General features: G+C 32.1%; 1 protein-coding gene across 1 annotated transcript in view; it reads left to right on the forward strand.

Annotated features, from left to right (window-relative positions):
- The window catches only part of LOC143055472 (DNA mismatch repair protein Msh6-like), a 43,082-nt gene that overhangs the window by 13,084 nt on the left and 9,858 nt on the right, over nucleotides 1-20,140 (forward strand). Inside the window, exons 9-29 of the mRNA XM_076228621.1 lie at nucleotides 218-305; nucleotides 1,281-1,340; nucleotides 2,256-2,330; nucleotides 3,653-3,788; nucleotides 4,474-4,616; nucleotides 5,048-5,120; nucleotides 6,218-6,285; nucleotides 6,873-7,077; nucleotides 8,719-8,788; nucleotides 9,192-9,315; nucleotides 10,193-10,301; nucleotides 11,852-12,014; nucleotides 12,611-12,688; nucleotides 13,689-13,784; nucleotides 14,305-14,398; nucleotides 15,193-15,247; nucleotides 16,334-16,434; nucleotides 17,718-17,947; nucleotides 18,863-18,995; nucleotides 19,477-19,575; nucleotides 19,894-20,022. Of these exons, the coding sequence (XP_076084736.1) occupies nucleotides 218-305; nucleotides 1,281-1,340; nucleotides 2,256-2,330; nucleotides 3,653-3,788; nucleotides 4,474-4,616; nucleotides 5,048-5,120; nucleotides 6,218-6,285; nucleotides 6,873-7,077; nucleotides 8,719-8,788; nucleotides 9,192-9,315; nucleotides 10,193-10,301; nucleotides 11,852-12,014; nucleotides 12,611-12,688; nucleotides 13,689-13,784; nucleotides 14,305-14,398; nucleotides 15,193-15,247; nucleotides 16,334-16,434; nucleotides 17,718-17,947; nucleotides 18,863-18,995; nucleotides 19,477-19,575; nucleotides 19,894-20,022 (2,329 nt within the window). The remainder of the gene's footprint in view (nucleotides 1-217; nucleotides 306-1,280; nucleotides 1,341-2,255; nucleotides 2,331-3,652; nucleotides 3,789-4,473; nucleotides 4,617-5,047; nucleotides 5,121-6,217; nucleotides 6,286-6,872; nucleotides 7,078-8,718; nucleotides 8,789-9,191; nucleotides 9,316-10,192; nucleotides 10,302-11,851; nucleotides 12,015-12,610; nucleotides 12,689-13,688; nucleotides 13,785-14,304; nucleotides 14,399-15,192; nucleotides 15,248-16,333; nucleotides 16,435-17,717; nucleotides 17,948-18,862; nucleotides 18,996-19,476; nucleotides 19,576-19,893; nucleotides 20,023-20,140) is intronic.

A 20,140-nucleotide genomic window follows, 5' to 3' on the forward strand; every position in this document is an offset into this window, starting at 1 on the left:
AAACATCGACTGATTTTGACGAATCACATTATTTTTTTTCCGAAAATGATGGTAAGAATAATTATTTGAGATCTCTGACGAATCACGATAAGGATATTTCGACGAATCATGGTAAAATTTAAACCAATTTGACGCTAACGTTAGACGAAAATTACTGTTTGATGCCTGACGTTAAAGGGTAATACTATCCTCCTAACTGAAATCTCTTATTTTACAGAGACATTAAGGGTCATCCCGAGTCTGACCCAGAGTATGATCCAAGAACAGTTTCTATACCAGATAGCTTTCTGAAACAACAAACACCAGTAAGTACTATCGCACTTATAAATAAACATTACAATTATTCTTTGAATACACATTTTTTGTTGATTTAGTTGAGATAGGTATACCACAAATTTAAATTTACAACGAAAAAGCTACTATTATAGGCTTGTAAAATGATTTAGGCAAAACTTAATTTTAAATCTGCAAAAAAATATATATTTTCCTCAGCCACTAAAATTGGTATCATTAAAAAAAAAAATTCACAGTATGAAGTTATAACTTGGTACAAATCATGAGGCATATTAAGGGGGAGGCTTTTGCCGGAAAATTTTGGTTGGTTATATAGGGAATCACTGAAGTACTAGTGTGACTGTAGCAGGCCCTCTCTTAGGCAGTCAGTGGTCCCCCACTTAAGAAAATTTCTGGATCTGCCACTGATTTCACAATTATGTAACATGAAACTATCTTTTAATTGCATTGATCACAAGTCATTGTTGATTAAACAGTCATGCTGAAAATTCTTTGAAACAGGATCTCCATCCCTTATTTTCACCACACATTCACACTTCAGGTAAATCCCTAATGACCCTACTTAACAATCATGCATTTAAATAAAAGGTATAGAATAGGGCTCTTCACCGTTAGTTCGGCCATATTGGATAGGGGGCAGATTTTTATAATGGAGGTAAAAATGGTGTGAAAAATACGGGAAAACATCATCAAAACAGAGCAGTTGCTTGGAAACACACATAGGATTTCCCATACTTTCATACCACTTTCCACCTCTTTCAAAAAAATCTGCCCCCTATCCAGTATGGCCGAACTAACAGTGAAGAGCCCTATTGCAGCTGATTTCTCTCTTTCTGAATTTTAGGAGAATCAGAATTTTGTCAATCAGGTAAACAAAAGTTCAATAAAAGCCACAATCACAAACCACACAATTTGTAATGCAGTGCCGTCAATTTGCTTGTCCATATAAAGTATAAAAGCCTACAACTATTTTCTTCTTTTCACAGGGTATGAGACAGTGGTGGGACATGAAATCTAAATATTATGATACCATTCTATTTTTCAAAGTAAGTATGTCTTCAGAAGTGGGTTAAAACTCTGAAGGAATTTATCTTAAAGTTTGAGGGGTCGATGTAGTTACTACGTATACTGTAATCACTAGCCAGCTAACATTGAGGTTGTGAGTTTGAACCCTGCTCGTGCAAGTGCACTTGACTCCCAAAGTTAATTGACAAGGAGTGTCAGTTTTTATGTTGGTGGTTTTCTCAGGGCACTATTGCTTTTTCCACCGGTACCATTAAAAACTGACTTATGAAATAGCCCAAATTCAGTGCTTAAAAAGTGGTGTTAAAACACAAAAATTAAACCGAATCTTAAAGTTTGAATGTTCCCAGGTACAACGCAGAGAAATATCAGTCAGCCTTGTTTCACAATAGCCAGTTCCATATAAAATGAGTAGATTTGATTGCCAATGAGAAAAGGATCTGCTAGAGACCAAATGACGTAGAATTTAGCAGCTGTAGGTCACTGTATGGTCTTCAACAATAAGCAAAATCCATACTGCTTAGCAAGCTTTAAGTCCCCATCATAACAAAATAAAAGAATCCCTTTATGCTAATTTTTTTGCCAAAATTACTAAGTGCTACAATAATTAACAAGCAGAGCACTCAAAATTGGTGTGGCCTACAAAAATGATTAAAACCAATACTGCATAGCTAGCTTTAATAGGCCCCAACATGAATAATGTAAAAGAATCATTTTTTGCTCTAATCATTTTTTCAAAATTATTAACTGCTACAAAAAAAATGAAACTAAAAACTCAAAAAGAAAATGAATTTGAAACAGATTTGAAAAATAAAAGTATAGGGTTGCTGATGGAGCTAAATTTCTCAATCTCTTCTCATTCATTAACAGTCTCATATTTATAAAGTACAAATTGTAAAAAAAATAATGAAAATTTATTCAAATCTTTTTTATTACAGATGGGTAAATTTTATGAATTGTTCCACATGGATGCTGTTGTAGGGGTTAATGAACTTGGAATAATATACATGAAGGTAAATTGGTCAAGTATGGTTATAGATATTATTAACTGTTTTAGTTTTGAAGCTTTTTGTATCTTCTCAATATTAATTATGGAAATTCACAATGAATATGAAAATAAGTTTATGATTCCTGTCATAAAATTGAGAATGGAAATGGGGAATGTGTCAAAGAGACAACAACCCGACCAAATAAAAAACAACAGCAGAGGGTCTTCAATGTAGCGAGAAATTCCCGCACCCGGAGGTGTCCTTCAGCTGGCTGAACAAATATATACTAGTCCAGTGATAATGAACGCCATACTAATTTCCAAATTGTACACAAGAAACTAAAATTAAAATAATACAAGACTATCAAAGGCCAGAGGCTCCTGACTTGGGACAGGCGCAAAAATGCGGCGGGGTTAAACATGTTTGTGAGATCTCAACCCTCCCCCTATACCTCTAACCAATGTAGAAAAGTAAACGTATAACAATACGCACATTAAAATTCAGTTCAAGAGAAGTCCGAGTCTGATGTCAGAAGATGTAACCAAAGAAAATAAACAAAATGACAATAATACATAAATAACAACAGACTACTAGCAGTTAACTGACATGCCAGATCCAGACTTCAATTAAACTGACTGAAAGATTATGATTTCATCATATGAACATCAGGCACAATCCTTCCCGTTAGGGGTTTAGTATCATACCATTGTAACATATATGAGAAGAACATAACCCGTGTCATGCCAACAACTGTTTTTAGAATAAATGTGTTTAGTTCCGATGCAAAGACCTTATCAGTGACTCAATATTAACGCCAAAATATGCAATCTTTAATGACTTGACAACAGTATCGTAATTATATCCCTTCTTAATAAGTCTATTCAAAGGTTTTGTAAGTTTCTGAGGTGAATACTGACACCTTTGTGCTTTATAAAGAATATTTCCATAAAAAATTGGATGTGAAATACCTGCCTGTTTTAAGGCTGTTATTTTTATTATTTTTTACATAATATGAACATTTGAAATACATCAGTAAAATTAATGTTGATAGATTTTTAGAGAAACTTTATGTTGTACAGACTTATAACAAATGAAAATACAACAAAAACTTATTGAAAATATCATTTTAGGATATTGACTATTTTTGAGGTAATATTGATATACAGTGTATGAATTCATTTTTTATAATCAACAAGTTACAAATTATACTCTGACAAAGAAACCTATATAATGCTGACATAAATTTCTGACATAAATTGCTGAAAAAATCATACAGTAAAGTACAGAAGTTCATTTGATGGGTTTAAGAAATCATTTGATAAAACAATACTTTGACATTATTGTAGGGTGAACAAGCTCATTCAGGCTTTCCAGAAATAGCATACACTCGATATGCCTCCACTTTACTTCAGAAAGGATACAAGGTCGCTAGAATAGAACAAACTGAAACACCTGATATGATGAATGATAGACTGAAAACCAGTAAGATCATTTATTTCAATTTCATTTAATTTTTTATACTTTTAGATTATCATTGGTCATCTTAATAACTAGGTTGATTTTCTCCCTTGAGCCAGTACGGCGAATCAATTTTCACAATAATATGAAGATTATTATGCCACAATTAACAATTTTAAATTAGTAAATTATGCCACAATTAACAATTTTAAATTATTAAATTGAAAATAAAATTGAGAATGGAAATGGGGAATATGTCCAAGAGACAACAACCCGCCCAACGAGCAAAAAACATCTGAAGGCTACCGATGGTACTTCAACACAGGAGGAAAGATCCAGCGATCAGAGGTGTGCTTCAGCTGGCCCCTTAACAAAAATTAGTACTAGCCCAGTTACAATATGGATGTCATACTAAGCTCTGAAATGCATAAATGGAAAAGCTATATATATACTATTTTGTGTGTTATTTTGTTGCTGTCCAATTGACCTCAAACTTATTTTTTATTGACTTTCTTAAGTGGACAGATACAGAGGTCACAATATAGTGTTGATCACAATTTTTCTGTCTCTGAGGATACAGTACCTACTTGATTTTTATTGAATTTCACTCACATACTCACAATATTTTAGAGTTCAATTTTTGTGTGTGCAATACCTGTAAATAATGTCAGACCTTAAAGCCAGTAAGAAAACAATATATATCTTTCAGTGTCTAGAATGGCCACAAAGTTTGACAAAGTAGTTAGGCGTGAAGTATGCCGTGTGACAACAAAAGGGACACAGACATTTAGTTTTCTGGATGGTGATGCAACAGAGGCTAAAAGTAACTTCTTACTTGGTATTGCTGAAAAGGTAAGAAAAGGGAGATAACCCAAACAAAAATTCAGACTACTTTATGTAGGACATCCAGATTCCTGATTACCTGGAAAAAAGTTTATAGTTTAGGAGAAAAAAAAGAGCATAACAAAAGCAAGAGAACTGTTTTACTACAAAAAAATATAAGCCTCCCTTTTATGATATGAGATGAAAAAGAAAACTCATAATGTATACTAAGCTAATAACATCCCTGAAAGACAAAATGTAAAACTATTCAAAGAAAACAAAGGATAAAGCAACAAAGGATAATAATCAAGTTAGATTACATATTCACCTCAATGTAAAATATTTAAACAGTATATAATTTTTGTTTGCAGGAAGATTTGTCTGAAGGTTGCAGTACATACGGTGTTTTGTTGTTGATACTTTCGTGTATAAATGTGAACAACGTATATTTTATATTGCAGGAAGATTCCTCTGAAGGTTGCAGTACATATGGTGTTTGTTTTGTTGACACTTCTATAGGCAAATTTCATGCAAGTATTCCTTCAGTTTATAGCTATGAACAATACTCAGAAGGTCATTTCCTTCCTGTTGTAACATTTACCACACATGTCCAAACACGACAGCATAAAGAAACCCCTTTCCCAAGGTAAGTCCCACAGAATTCTTAATTTTACTTTTCACTTTTTACAGAAATTGACAACAAATCCAATAACAACAACAACAACAAATCCATTTACAATTCACTTTTCTATTTCTATACCAACGCAAAATCGTATATTGCTATCATGTTGTTGTCTTTGTCGTTGTCCAAAGACATTTGGTTTCTGGACAATTTCTTAAGTGTAAGTGTATGGATCTCTATGAAATTTTAACCAAAGGGTTCATTACCACAATAGGGAGGTTGGGATTGTTTTTGGGGATGATGGTTCTAACCGTTTAGGAATAAGGTCCCATGAAAAGGCCCAAAATAAGCATTTTTCAAATTTTAGGACAACAACTTGCAATTGTGTATAAGTATTTTAATTGCTCTGAAATTGTACCACAATGTTGAATACCACAAGTAGAAGGTTTGAATTCCTTTAGGTGTCATACCACCAATTAAAAGTCCCTATCTGTTCAACCAAATTTTGCAATTTTCACAGCTTTCTAAATATTTTACCTTAAGTTTAACTTCATAGGAACTAGGTATATCCTGAATTGTGCAGGTGTCACCTTTCTGCATGCCAATTTTCAACATACATTCAAAATCATATAAGAAAGAAGAGAGCTTCCGAAAGGAGGTACCACTAAAAATAACCCCTGGTTTTCTGGAAATCTTAAATTAGTATACTATGGAGCGCATTAATCCTCAATTTTTAATGCAAACTCATAGACAGGTAAATTTTGGCTCAAAATGGTCTTAATATATTTCTCTTTCAACAAAACTTTCATTTCTGCAAATTTGTTGGTTAGTTTAGGTGAACAATGACATCAAATGCACTATTTTTTGTCCCAGTAGGCCTACTTTCACATACGTTCTAATTTTGAGGGAGTTGTTGGTGGTATGACACCTAATTTAGGGGGTAATTGTGAACAGAAATTATGGAAAAATATCTGCCATGTCTGAGAATTTCAACATTTTTTCCAGGTAGGACAGTTTACAGATGATAGATATTCCTCAAGGCTTAGGACATTGATTGCTCATTACACACCTGTTCAGGTAAATATTTTATAAGAATTTTAGTTGAATACATATATACTGTAAATTCAGAAATTATAATGCTGTTTTTATTATTTTGAAAAATGCGTTAGGATTATAATTGCAATAATTTAAACTAGCATTTTGAAATATCGCAAAAATTAAAATCATATTTTAGTTTAAAATGACAATATGTGCTTTATGGTGTGAATGAGACAGCAACTTAACACTGAAAATCAGGTCATCTAGAGGGCAGGCAACACATGGTCTTCAACAATAGAAAAGTCTTTATACTAAAACATATCAAGATCCAAATTAGCAAGGGGCTATTTGTAGTTTTAGTGGTTTTAGTGGTTCACTTATATCGTTAGCCTTTCAACACTGAAGTGAGTTTGAACCTTGCCATGTTACTGGTGCCTTTGACTCATCCTAATAGACAGGATTGCAGTTTTCTTGATTATTGTCATAGTTTCTCTTTGTTCCAGCATCCAACACACATAAAAAAAAAATTAATTGGAAATAAAACTTCTTGAAATTAAAACCCTCTGCTGTCAATTATTTCAAGAAATGTGCACTTGCAAACACATTTTTATTATTATTTCCTAAAGGTATTATTAGAAAGAGGGAAATGTTCACAGAAAACCAATCAGCTGATCAACAACAATCTCATATCAGTCACTAAAGAGTTTTTGGCACCTGGATCAGAATTCTGGGAGAGTGGCAAGACATTAAAACGTTTAGCTGAGGAGGACTATTTTAGATCTGAGGATGAATTAGTGTGGCCTGATATAATAAAGAAAATGATTTCTGACAGTAAGTTTGAAAACAAATGTGTATCTATTGGAATGAATTAGTTATTATGGTTATAATAAAAGAATGCATTAGTGGCTGATGTCTCTTCGTTTGTAGGGTTTTTGTGCTCCATTTATGGACATTATGTCCATTGATCATAGAAAATGAAGTGCAGATTGGGCATCCGTGTACTTTGAACACATTCTTGTTGTCTCTGACATATTCTCCATTTCCATTTTCAATTTTACTAGAACACACCCATGATATCACGGGTCCGTGACTGAATTAAAGTATTTAACTGTGCTCAAGCCTTATTTTAGTATTAGTGTTGTCATCTGATAAAGTCATGCCGATTATAAGATACACAGTTTTTTCTCTGCTTTCAAGTCTTTCTGTTTGAACCCGTCGAACTTGAACTTATATCAATTGTTGGTAATATTAGGTCCTGGAATGGAGTATTTTTTAATCAACAGCATTGTCATATATAAGTTATAAGTAAAGTTGAATTCTTTGCTTCGCTGTTTTACGTCATGCCCACTAACAAATTGAAAACTGTACCTATACGCCTTATTTTTAGTCCAGATTTTTTGTATTCGTATTGTTATCTTAGAAAGTCTAACTGATTAAAATACGACAATAGGTAACAATTTGACAATTTAGTAGTGTCAACCCTGTGGTTATGACCCGTGTATATAGCATATTAATCCTGAATACATGTTTTGTGGTGCACCTGTCAGATGCGGAACGTACAGATAAGGTAATAGGTAACAGGTGAATATACTATTGGTATCGGTAGCGTACTCAACCCGGAACTTCTTCATTATTGGCAATATTAATTACGTGGAAAACAAAAGGGCCTGGAGTGGTGTAATTTTTAATCTACACCTTTGTACTATATTAGTTATATATAAAGTTGAATTCTGTGATTCGTCGTATTTACGTGATGACGGCTGACAAATTGGACCTCGTAATTTTAGTATTATAGATTAGCTTTCTGTTGAAAAAGTTGTATTTTCGGTGTAACACTCTGCTCAGCTATTCATTGAATAACATATAACAGCATTGTGACTTCAAATAAATGACTTGAACCTCGACATATCACTTTGAATATGTTGAATTTAAGAATGGATGCAATTTGGGTACTCCTCATTACAGAATCATTGATGGTTTGGAGGTTAGATCAGACCAATTTTTTTATGATTCCATATGGATTGAAAATCAAATTGGTGTACCTTTATAATTAAGAAGGATACGGCTTCAAAATAAACACAAAATGGAACTTTTTGTCTTGATCATAAAAAAACGTAGTTGTAAATCTGTCAAAATAGGTGCAATTTGGGTACCGTCACGTTACAGACAACCTGATAATCTGACTTGTAATTTGCAGTAATTTAAAAATACAATATATTATTACACCCTCATTCTAGGATATTATGCATTCGACTTGTGTTTTCATGCATCCAGCAAATATTTAAAAAAAAAAACAATAACAAACTTTTAACATCTTCATATAAATACTTAAAAAAAATAGAAAAATTTCGAAAGTTGACTGTGAAGTGATTAACGCAAAATAAAGTATCTGCGAAAAAATAATTTGCATTATTGTATATAAATTGAAAATGAAAGATTTCTATTTATAATAGATATTTGAATGTTTTGTAGGTGATAGTTTAGGTTTAACTGCAGCAGATGAGTATAACTTAGCTGTAAGAGCACTTGGTTCAGTCACATGGTATGTATTTTGAGGTTTGATGGGTAATTTTAAATCATGAAGTTTAGAATTATCAACATTTCTGTACTTTGACAATAAGTATACCTCAACTCTAGAAGGTCATTTTCCCCCATTTGTTTCAGAAAAAAACTTATCCGAATTACTTTTTTAGATAGTAACTTCAGCTGTTTTCGAATTTATCAGATATTAACTTAGTGATAACCAATGCTATGAACTTTTCTATATGTTCAATGAAATAAAAAAAAATATCTCTATGCTTTTCTCGGAAACTAATGAACAGAATGAATTAAAATTTAGTCAGCAAAAAAACTTGATCTAAAAGACTTTCAACATCAAATTCAACCATGAACACTAGTAAAGCCGATGACACACATTCTAAACCAACTTATTGACTGTATTCTAGGTATTTACAGTTTTGTTTACTTGACACTGATTTGTTGACCATGAAGAATTTTGAAGAGTACACTTCCCTTGATGATAATGTGGTAAAAGCCAGGTCAACCATTTTTACTGGCAAACAGCACATGGTAAGTTGATTCCTTAACTGAGTTTAAAAAAAATTGTAAGAATAATATTTTTAAAAATGCAGTTTTATTGCATTGGTTGCAATGAATTACATTGATTTTCAAGTGAAATAAACAATCAAAACAAATTGTGAATGCATAGAATAAGATAAGTTCCTTACAATTTTTACTTTAATATCTCATAAAAAAAAGTCAATTTGCCAATGAAATGAAAAGAATAACTAATTAAAGAATTCAAATATCGGAAAATATTCAACTTGTGACCGAACAACACTGATAATTAGCTGGTGCATTTCACACCTTCTTGAATTAATGTGTTTGGTCACTTGTTGAATATTTTTCAATATTTAAATTTCATGTTTAGTTAATCTATAATTGATATGGTTTTATTTTTTGTTTTGTTCTTGGGAAATTGAAACTTCGGCTGTTGTTTGCTGTTTGGTCAAGTTGACATTTCCCACATTGTCATGCTCAATTTTATATGAATTGAATTAGATATAGGAAGATGTGGTATGAGTGCCAATGAGACAACTCTCCATCCAAATAACAATTTCTAAAAGTAAACCATTATAGGTCAATGTATGGCCTTCAACACGGAGCCTTGGCTCACACTGAACAACAAGCTATAAAAGGCCCCAAAATTACTAGTTTTAAACCATTCAAACGGGAAAACCAACGGTCTAATCTACATAAAAAAAATAGAACCGAGAGACACATTTAAATTGCATATGCATTTACAGTGCTTTTCTGGATTTACCTTCATCATGAACAAATTATGAAATTGGTAGATTTCTGTATTGTGAGAAGATTTGTCTGTCACAAGTTTCAAAGTTAAAAAAAAATCTAAAAATTATTTTTTGTTTTTTAATTGTTTTTCCAGGTTTTAGATGGTGTTACATTGGCCAATCTAGACGTAACTGAGAACTCGTCTAATGGAACCCTGGAAGGCACACTCTTACAAAGACTTGATCAATGTTCAACACCATTTGGTAAACTTGTGGTTAATGATTAATATTCAATTGGTTTTTGTATCAATTATAAAAAAGGGGAGAGGATAAAAAAGGCAGACAACAAAAGGAAAAAAAAGTCGACAACACATTACACATCCAAATCATACCCAACAAAAAATAAGACTGCTTAACTTGTGTCACAGTATGAAAAAAAATACCACTTGAACAACTTTACAACTCTCAGTATATATTTTTTTAAGACTTTTTGTATTTTTATCGAATGAGAAGAAGCTGTACCTGAATAGATATGCATTTAAATTTGATGCTTGATCCCTATAGTTTGCCATGATGGAGAAGAATAGACCACTTTTGAGTTGTGTCCCTCACCATAAAAGTTCGTCAATTATGCAAGCCTCTTTATGACGTCATTTACCAGGTAGAGTGTATCCTTGCACTATTAAAGTTTATCAAGTGTCCTTGTGATCAAATTATGCAGGATAACATACAAGTAATGTTTGTTCCATATAGATTATGTACTTCATCAATATTCTTCAATTATAAGAGTTTAATTTGTCAAATAATCTGTGCAATATAGCATCATATTATTTTTCAACCGCTCCCTCAACATGGGAATGAAGTGATGATGCCTCTAAACATATGATTGATGTTCACTTAAACCAAATTTTTGACGGAAATTCATAAAACTAGAAAGTGGTCCATTACTTCTTGTCTATATGAGAAGTACTGGTGACATGGAGACACTAATTTTCATGTATTAATAAGGAGAAATCAATTTACATGTGTTTCTAGGGAGAAATCAGTTTTCATGTGATTCTAGGAACAATCTACATGTAATTCTATGAAGAATTTGATTTACATGTATTTCTAGAGAGAAATCAATTTACAAGTATTTTAAGTGATAAATTGTTTTGCACTTATTTCATAGGAGAAACCAATTTACAGTTATTTTTAGGGAGAAATTATATTTTATGCTTCTTTCTAAGGAGAAACCAATTTATCTGATAGTAGATGTTTTTGTGTTCTGTTAAATTGTTCCTTTTAAAATTGTTATACGATGATGACTGATGTACCCATATTTTGACTATTTTATTTATTGTGTCTGTTTATTTAACACATCCATGTGAATATAACGGAATTTGATGAGACTGTCATTAAAGTGAGAGGGTTAGCGCTACAGAACCAGGTTTAATCCACCATTTTCTACATTTGAAAATGCCTGTACCAAGTCAGGAATATGACAGTTCTTGTCCATTCGTTTTTGATAGGTTTTGTTATTTGATTTTGCCATGTGATTATGGACTTTCCGAATTGAATTTCCTCTAAGTTCAGTATTTTTGTGATTTTACTTTTTACATTTATAGGGATAAATTATTTTACACCTATTTCTATTGCAAAACCATTATACATGTATTTCTAGAAAAAATATTTTACACTTATTTCTAAGGAGAAACCAATGCAATTTACATGTATTTCTAGAGAGAACTCTATAAGGAGAAATTAAATTAATACACATATATTTAAAGAGAGAAATTATTTTACACTTATTTCTAATTTACATTAATTTCTAGGTAGAAGATTATTAAAGCAGTGGCTGTGTGCTCCTTTGTGTAATCCAGAGTCAATCAATGACAGATTAAATGGCGTGGAAGATTTAATGGAATCTCAAGATATTGTAGCAGAAGTTATAGAAATGATGAAGAAAATTCCTGATCTTGAAAGAATATTAAATAGGTAATGGATGCATTTAAATATTTTACAGACTGGCCCAGTGCATAAAATAAAAAAGTTGTCTATAGTCTTCACGCATGGGAAGTATACCTACTTACTATATAGCTAGTTGCCAAATGTTGTATGAAATGACAGATTTTTCTTGGACCAGTAGTGACTTCATATTTGTAAAGCAGCTTAGCAGAGATGAATTAGGACATGTTTTGGCTGTTCTGTTCTATGAGACAACTATTTTTTGTCCAGATTATGAGTGTATATGTGTGTGTGCCTAACACAACATGTGCATATTTTATAGAAATAAACTTGAAAATAAACTAGAGACCCAATGACTTAGATGTTACTGTATTGGCTTCAACAATGAGCAAAACCCTAACCGCATAGTAAGCTATAATACTAAAAGGCCCAACAATAATACTTGTAAATAAATCCAAATGGAAAACTGATGACCTGATATACTTACAAAACTTTGAACAAAAACAATTATAACATATAGAAACAGTGACAACCACTGAATTACTAGGGACAGGCACATACAAAATGTGACAGGGATAAACATATTTGCTGGCACTTGTTTTAAATTGTTTGCACTTTTGTTCCAGAATCCACAGTTTAGGTTTATCTAAGAAGAAGAATCATCCTGATAGTAGAGCCATCTTTTTTGATGAAGCTAAATATAGGTAGGTACTAGTAAAATTCTAGTGTGATTGATACTGATTCAGTCTGTGCCAAACTGTTTAAGGGTTTATCTGATGCAAAAAGAAATTTTTCTTCTACACATTCAACAAAAAATCCTAAATTCTATCTAACAGATGAATTTTTGTCTGACATTTTGTCAATCAGACAGAGTTTAGGATACACTGCTGATTATTCTGGTAACTTGTTAAACTGTTAAATAATACACAGGCATACATGCACAGATAAAACTCAAGTGTGTAATACACATATTTAGCTTTTGTAATTGCTCATAAATTTGTACTTTGTATGACCTTGTTACTCTTTGATTCAAGAGTCACTTGTGAGTCTTTTATAGATGTGCATCTGTCGAACAAACTTTTCATTGATATCTATGATGAGGTTATTTGCTAGTAACCTGTAAAACTATTATACAAAGGTATATACAGGTGAAAATTACGTGATAGAACAAATATTTGAATGAAACTGAAAATAGGAAAATAATGGAAAAGTGTTAATTTTAAGATGATAAATGTAAATTTCATTGAATTTTCATGGAAAATCCAAAATGGTGGTATTTGTGATGTCATGAATTGAATGCAAGTACTGAAATTTTTAACAAAAAGACATTTTTCCTATTTATTCAGTGGTCAATAAATCTTATTTTGAAATTTAAGCTGGAAATAGGGTCATTTTAGGGTCTTGTCAAACCTATGAAAAATGGAAGATGGGGTATTATTGCCAACGAGAAAGCAAATGACATAGAAGTTAACAACTATAGCAAAATAGGTCACTGTGCGGGTCTTCCTGATATTCAGTATGTGGATTTACGCAATAGAATTGAGAATGGAAATGGGGAATGTGTCAAAGAGACAACTAGAACAGACAACAATTATGTTGTACTGTGTAAGAAAATGCTATTCATATATTTACTGAATACTTAAAATGGGGTTATCAAAAGCCATCAATATCATTCAAATCTACTTGTTATTCCTTCTGTTTCAGTAAGAAAAAGATTGAAGAGTTCCTTTCTACATTGGAAGGTTTCAAAACATCATTTAATATTGCATTAAAGTTCAAAGAAAGAGTCAAATCATTTAAGTAAGTACATTTATTATATTTCTGAATTGTTTCATGGTCATGGTAACTTATAGATAGTATCAAATATTACTAAATTTGTACATGCATTGGAGGGATTTCCATGGAGGCAATTCAAGATCTTTATATCAGGCTTACCAAATTAACTGCTACAAACAAGTTAGAGAAATCATTAATAGCAATAAATCATTATAGTGGTGATTTATACAAGGCCTGAACTAGTGGAGGTTGTCCTTAAAACAATTTTTTATAGTTAAGAGATCAGTATAACCATTTGAATTTTTATCTGTCAAGACTGAGGTTGTGAAATAGATCAGTATTAAAAGATTGAATTAGTGTGTCAACACTGAGGTTGTGAATGTGAACCTAATTTTTACTTAATAAATGAAAATATGTTTCCATCAAATGAAAGTATTGACAATAGATGTTAGTATTAAATTTACTTAATTCAACAATTTATTTTTCCAAAATAATTGAATCCACAATGATACGCTACACATCTACATGTAACAATGCATTTTAGATCTAAGCTGTTACAGAAAACTTTGACTTTAGTCAGTGTTCAAGGTCAAAATGGTGTCTTCCCAGATTTAAAAGATGAAATAGTATTCTTTGAGGTATGTACTAACTAATTATATAAATATAGATATAAGAAGAGAGGTATGAGTAGTACCAATGAGACAACTCTCTATCCAAGTCACAATTTGAAAAAGTAAACCATTATAAGTCAAAGTATGTCTTTAACACGGAGCCTTGGCTCTCACCAAACAGCAAGCTATAAAGGGCCCCAAAATAACTAGTATACCAACAATCTACATGTCTAATCTATATAAAAAACAATAAACGAGAAACGCTTATGAACCACACATGTTTGAATTACATCATACTTTTGAAGCAGATCTATTAAAAAGTTTGCATAGAGATGAATAACATTGCAATTAACAGCACAGTAAATGATTAGGAATGACCAAATGTGTATCCTAAAGGACTAGGCAGTCCTTAAAGGATAACACTAAGTGTTTTTTGCGTGCTCACCTCAATTGTGGGAGGTCGGATGTTCCATCACTAACAAGATCAAGACAAAATAAATGAAATTTGGTATATCAATACATTAATAATAAATCAGTCATTATATTTTTGAAGTGTTGGGGACAGATTCTCTAATTTAATTTTACTGTGGACATTAAGCATTAAGAAAGTCTTGACCTGCAGTGAAAATAAAATATCTTACCTCTGACCTATTTGAACTGTTCTTAAGAAATTTTGTGTCACTTGATATCTTCAACAAACTTTCCTCAATTATAATTACTATTTGAATTCGAAATAACACTAACATGGTTAATCTGATAATTTTGATTGCACTGTAGCAGATGCATGTAAGTGTACATTAAATTTGTTTCTTTAATTTTAGAATGCCTTTGATCATAACAAAGCCAAGAAGGATGGCGTAATAGTACCAAATAAAGGTTTGTAATTGTAAACATCTGTATTATCAATGTATATAGCTGTTTTCTTGATATCAATACACTATTGACACCTTGTTAGTGTGAGGGATTATGAGTTTAAACATATATACTTATAGTGGATTAGGAAACAATGCATTACAACTGGTATTAATTCCTTTCCACTTTGCAGGTGCGAGAGCTGCCTTGTAGCCACATTAGCCTTCTCTTTTTATAAATCTACAAGGGTGTCTTTTACATGTAAGAGATATAGCTCTCTCTTAACATAGGTCAGCCATTTACCATCTCCTTTTGATTGACTAGCATTATTTCTCAAGACCATACTCACAAATGGTGTCAAGGGAGAGCCCAAAAATTAAGTCCCTGAAATTTTTACATTGGAATGGGGATCGAATCAGGATCCTTTGTGTTTGTAGTCCGATACGCTAACCTCTACATGACGGCTCTCCTAATGAGGGATGATTGTAGATGATTATCATGATTATGTTTGTCTTGCTGTTTATCTCACTTTGACATAGTTTACATAGATCAGTGATGTTTAATGTATGTGATATTTGTAGTTTAAAGTCTGATCAGTAAAGCAGACAAAGTATTACAGCTTATGCACTCTTGTATTACTAAAATTTATTTCTAGCAGAAACTGTTATACTTCTAGAAAAAACAGTTTAGTTCAAGCTCTGGTATTGAGTTGTTTGTGTGGCTTGGTCTTTAGTTTCTATTTTGTAAAAATGAGGGATGTGCTATGACTGCCAATGAGACAACTATCCTTAAGAGTGAAAATGAAGTGTCATGGCAGCTTTATGGCTTTCAACCATGAGAAAAATATGTATTCAAAAGCCAGGCATGAAAAATATGTATCTATTCAAATGAAAAAAATAACAATTTGATTTGTATCATAACAATTTCCAAACAACAAATATGACAGACATAAACCAAAGACAACCACTGTACTAGAGGCTCCTGACTTGGGAAAGGGACATGAAGAATTGGGAGAGATTAAACATGTTTGTTTTGTGTTTTTGTATCTTCCTCCTCTTTAAATGCTACAAAATATTTATGCAGCTTTGAAAATGGTACTTTTAATTTTAGGTGTTGATCCTGATTATGACAAAGCTAAACTAGATATCAAAATGACTGAGAGGAAACTTGATAAATACCTTGATGAACAGAGAGACAGAATTAGTTGCAGGGTAAGTTATTTAATCAGACTTTTCCAGTATGCAATTTAGTTGTTGCCTTTTGTTGATGTGTTATCATATGATTTATTTCAATTGACTGGGTGGGGCTTAACCGGTTAGCTTATTTAAGACCAGTCCTTCTACACAGGCACATTTCACTCACATCAATTTCATGTGAATTTACATGAATTTCACCTCAAACAAGCTTATAAGTGAAACTCACATGAAATCAGTTTTTATGAGTTTCATGTGAATCTCATGTGAAAATCTTGAATTTTACATGAAAGTCACGTAAATTTTTTCATGTGAAATTCACATGTATTTTTAAAATAGAGTATTTCAAATAACATCTAAATTTTCATATTTAATCAAAATCATAAAAAATATAAAAAAATTGTTGTAAATTTCATGTGAAATTCATGTGAAAAATTTCACATCAGATTCATGTGAATCTCAATTTACGTGAAATTCACATGAAAATTTTCATGTAAGTTTCCTTTAATTTATAAGCTTGATTGAGGTGAATCTCACGTGAAATTTTTCATTTGAATTTCATATGAGATTTGTGTGAAATTCATGTGAGCAAATTTTGCCTGTGTACATGGTGTATAGACGGGTATTTCGGGATAAACTCATCAAATAATTGTCCAGTTATTCATCCCATTTTATACACTCAGTTCATTTGTATATCAGTTTTGTGACACTGATATGTGATTAGAAATCAATTATAATTATAACAGCCATCATCCTTATCACACACATCTTCAAATAAACTGTCATTATGCAAATTAAAATGTAAGCTCCGCCTGATCAGTTAAAATAACATTGGTAATAGTTACATATTTGTTTTTCGAACATTATTATGTACATAAATAAGGCCGTTAATTTTCTTGTTTCCCCTTTTTCATTTAAAAAGTTGACCTCTCTTTAGCAGTCACTTTTGATACTTCCAATGAGTGAAAGCTTTATACAGGTTTGACTGTACAGTGAAACCTGCCTAATCAGAAACCTGAGTATTCTAACATCCTGCTTTAACAGACACATTATCCTGGACCCAAAGCATGCCTTTCTTGCAGAAAAAAAACAGAGTATGCCGACACCCTGCTTAATCTGACAATTTTTTCTGGTCCCCCTGTGTGTCAGATTAGGCAAGTTATGCTGTATATCTCTTAATTTAAGATAATTTCTGAAATTTTGTTACAGATAATTTTATTAACACAAAATTTCATGCAGGTACCAAGCAACTGGCTATTGGGCTAAATGAAAATTAAAAGTTAATACAATTTATTCTTCAGCAAATGGTATTCTGGGGATCAGGTAAGAACAGGTTTCAGTTGGAAATTCCAGAGAGTGCTCTGAAGAGAGTGCCAGATGAATATGATCTGAAGTCCTCTAAAAAGGGGTGGAAAAGATTCTGGACGTCAGACATTCAGGACATGTTAGCCGAGCTTGTAGAAGCAGAAGACAGGAAGGATGTAGCTCAAAGAGATTGTATGAGAAGAATTTTTGAGAGTTTTGATGAAAGGTGAGGTTTCTAAATTTGGTAAAAAACATTGAACTGAAAAGTAATTTCAAAAAAGGGGGAAAGCAAAAAAACTGATTAAAATGTAGGATACTTTAATTTTTCCAAAATATTGAATGAATTTAAAATGCTTTATCACCTATTTCTCCCATCCTTTGGACCAGAATGATTCATGTTAGTAAGCACCTAAACAGTGATGAGTTGTATCTTGCATGAGCCTTAAGAATCTGGTTATCAGGAAAATGTGAAATCTTATTACGTGCATATTTCATGATTTATTGATAGTTAAATTTTGATTGAAGTGGTTATGATGAGTGTTATCTAGACAAAACTTGTATCTCTTGTGTCACATTTTTAATCCTTGTATCTGTGTGTCTTTTTATAGTGACTTTCATATTTAGATGTTCAGAAACATATTAATTTAACTTGTCTGTTAACTATGAAGTCATGTGTTTCATGAATGGACTTCTAGTGTCAAATGGGAGAACGAGAAAATAAAGAAATTTAGCACAAAAATTGAATGTTATGCTGAAACATTATAATTTCTGAAATATAAGGAAGATAGAGATAGCCAGAAGATTTGATTTCAGAGTTTTTGGTGTTTTAATGCCTCTTTTAGACAATGCTTTTATGCTATTTCGTGGCGGCCAGCTGTTATTGGTTGAGGAAGCCAGAGTGCCCAGAGAATATCACCAACCTTCGGTAGGAAAACTGACAATCCTAGTCAATTAAGATTTGAGTTGTGCACCCGCACTATCAGGGTTCAAATTCACAACCTCAGTGTATACTGGCTAGTGATAACAGTAGTAACTACTTAGCCACTCCTCCACAGAGGCCCCCATTAGCCAGAAGATTTAAATGTTGTATATCAGATTCCATAAGTAATAAAATATGAATTTTGATGAATTTTATTTTCAGATATAAAATCTGGGATACAACAGTACAATGTGTGGCAGTATTAGATGTTTTGGTTGCCATGGCACAGTATAGCAGGTGTGGTGATGGGATCATGTGTAGGCCAGAGGTTGTTGCCATAGAAACAAATCAAGAAGTAAGTTTTATTGTGACCTTGACCTTGTACATTATGTACAAGGCAATGATATTCATGCTTAGGATTATTTTTTTTTAATAACAATATGATTATGACTTAATATTTTTTGGTCAAAAGGAATGAGAATGATGTCTACAAGACAAGCTGTGTTGGTTAGAAATCACCCTTATGTGAATAACTATCAATACGTCTGTAAACCTATTTCAGGTGGATTAAATCTCTACGGAAAGTGATCGAAAGTCTGTAATTGTTTGAAAATTGAATTGTTAAATAAAGACCCCGACAAAACAAACCAAAATTTATCTTTTATTTCATATTTGAATTTTCTAAAATTGTTTAAAGGCTTATACATGTACATATGCACTTGCATAAGGTGGATTTCTATCTGATGCAGCTCATATATAAATTCACACTTTTACTGGAAATAACTTTTATTGGAAAGAGAGAACTTGGCATTTTAATTTGTTTAATTTATTTTTAGCCATTCATAGAAATCCGGGAAGCCAGACATCCCTGTGTTGTGAGAACATTTGGTGGCGGGGATTTTATACCTAATGATACAGTTATAGGTATTGCTGATGTAAGTTGTTCAAATATTTAAAATCTGTGATTATGTAAATCTTTCTGTGTTGAGTTCAAATATCATAGAAATGGTTTTACATGCAATCTAGATTGAAATTTTCAATAGGATAAGATGATTAATGATTTGTAAATACTTATCTCTACCTTTTTACAACATTTAATTTAAATTCATTGGTCATCAAACCAACAAGCAATCTTAAAATTTAAGCATCACATACACACTTCAAAAGTTCAAACTAACTACTTGGTCTAAATTATTCACAATGATAAAAACCTAGCAATAATTTCTCAATTTACAGTATGTGGAATTTTTCAGGAAAATAATATGGAGACAGATACAGAAGATCATTCAAGTAGTAAGGTTGTCTTGGTAACGGGGCCCAATATGGGAGGAAAGTCCACATTGATGAGACAAGTTGGACTGATCACTATCATAGCACAAATGGTAATCTTTATTTCATTCCCTAGCCCTTCATTGTATTAATTCTGACATACCTTGGCCTCTCTAAGTTTTATCGGACAATGGTAAGCCTCTTTTTCACTTCATTCAAATTATAATGCCT

Source organism: Mytilus galloprovincialis, chromosome 12 (genome assembly GCF_965363235.1).
Source record: "Mytilus galloprovincialis chromosome 12, xbMytGall1.hap1.1, whole genome shotgun sequence".
Classification (NCBI taxonomy): Eukaryota; Metazoa; Mollusca; class Bivalvia; order Mytilida; family Mytilidae; genus Mytilus; species Mytilus galloprovincialis.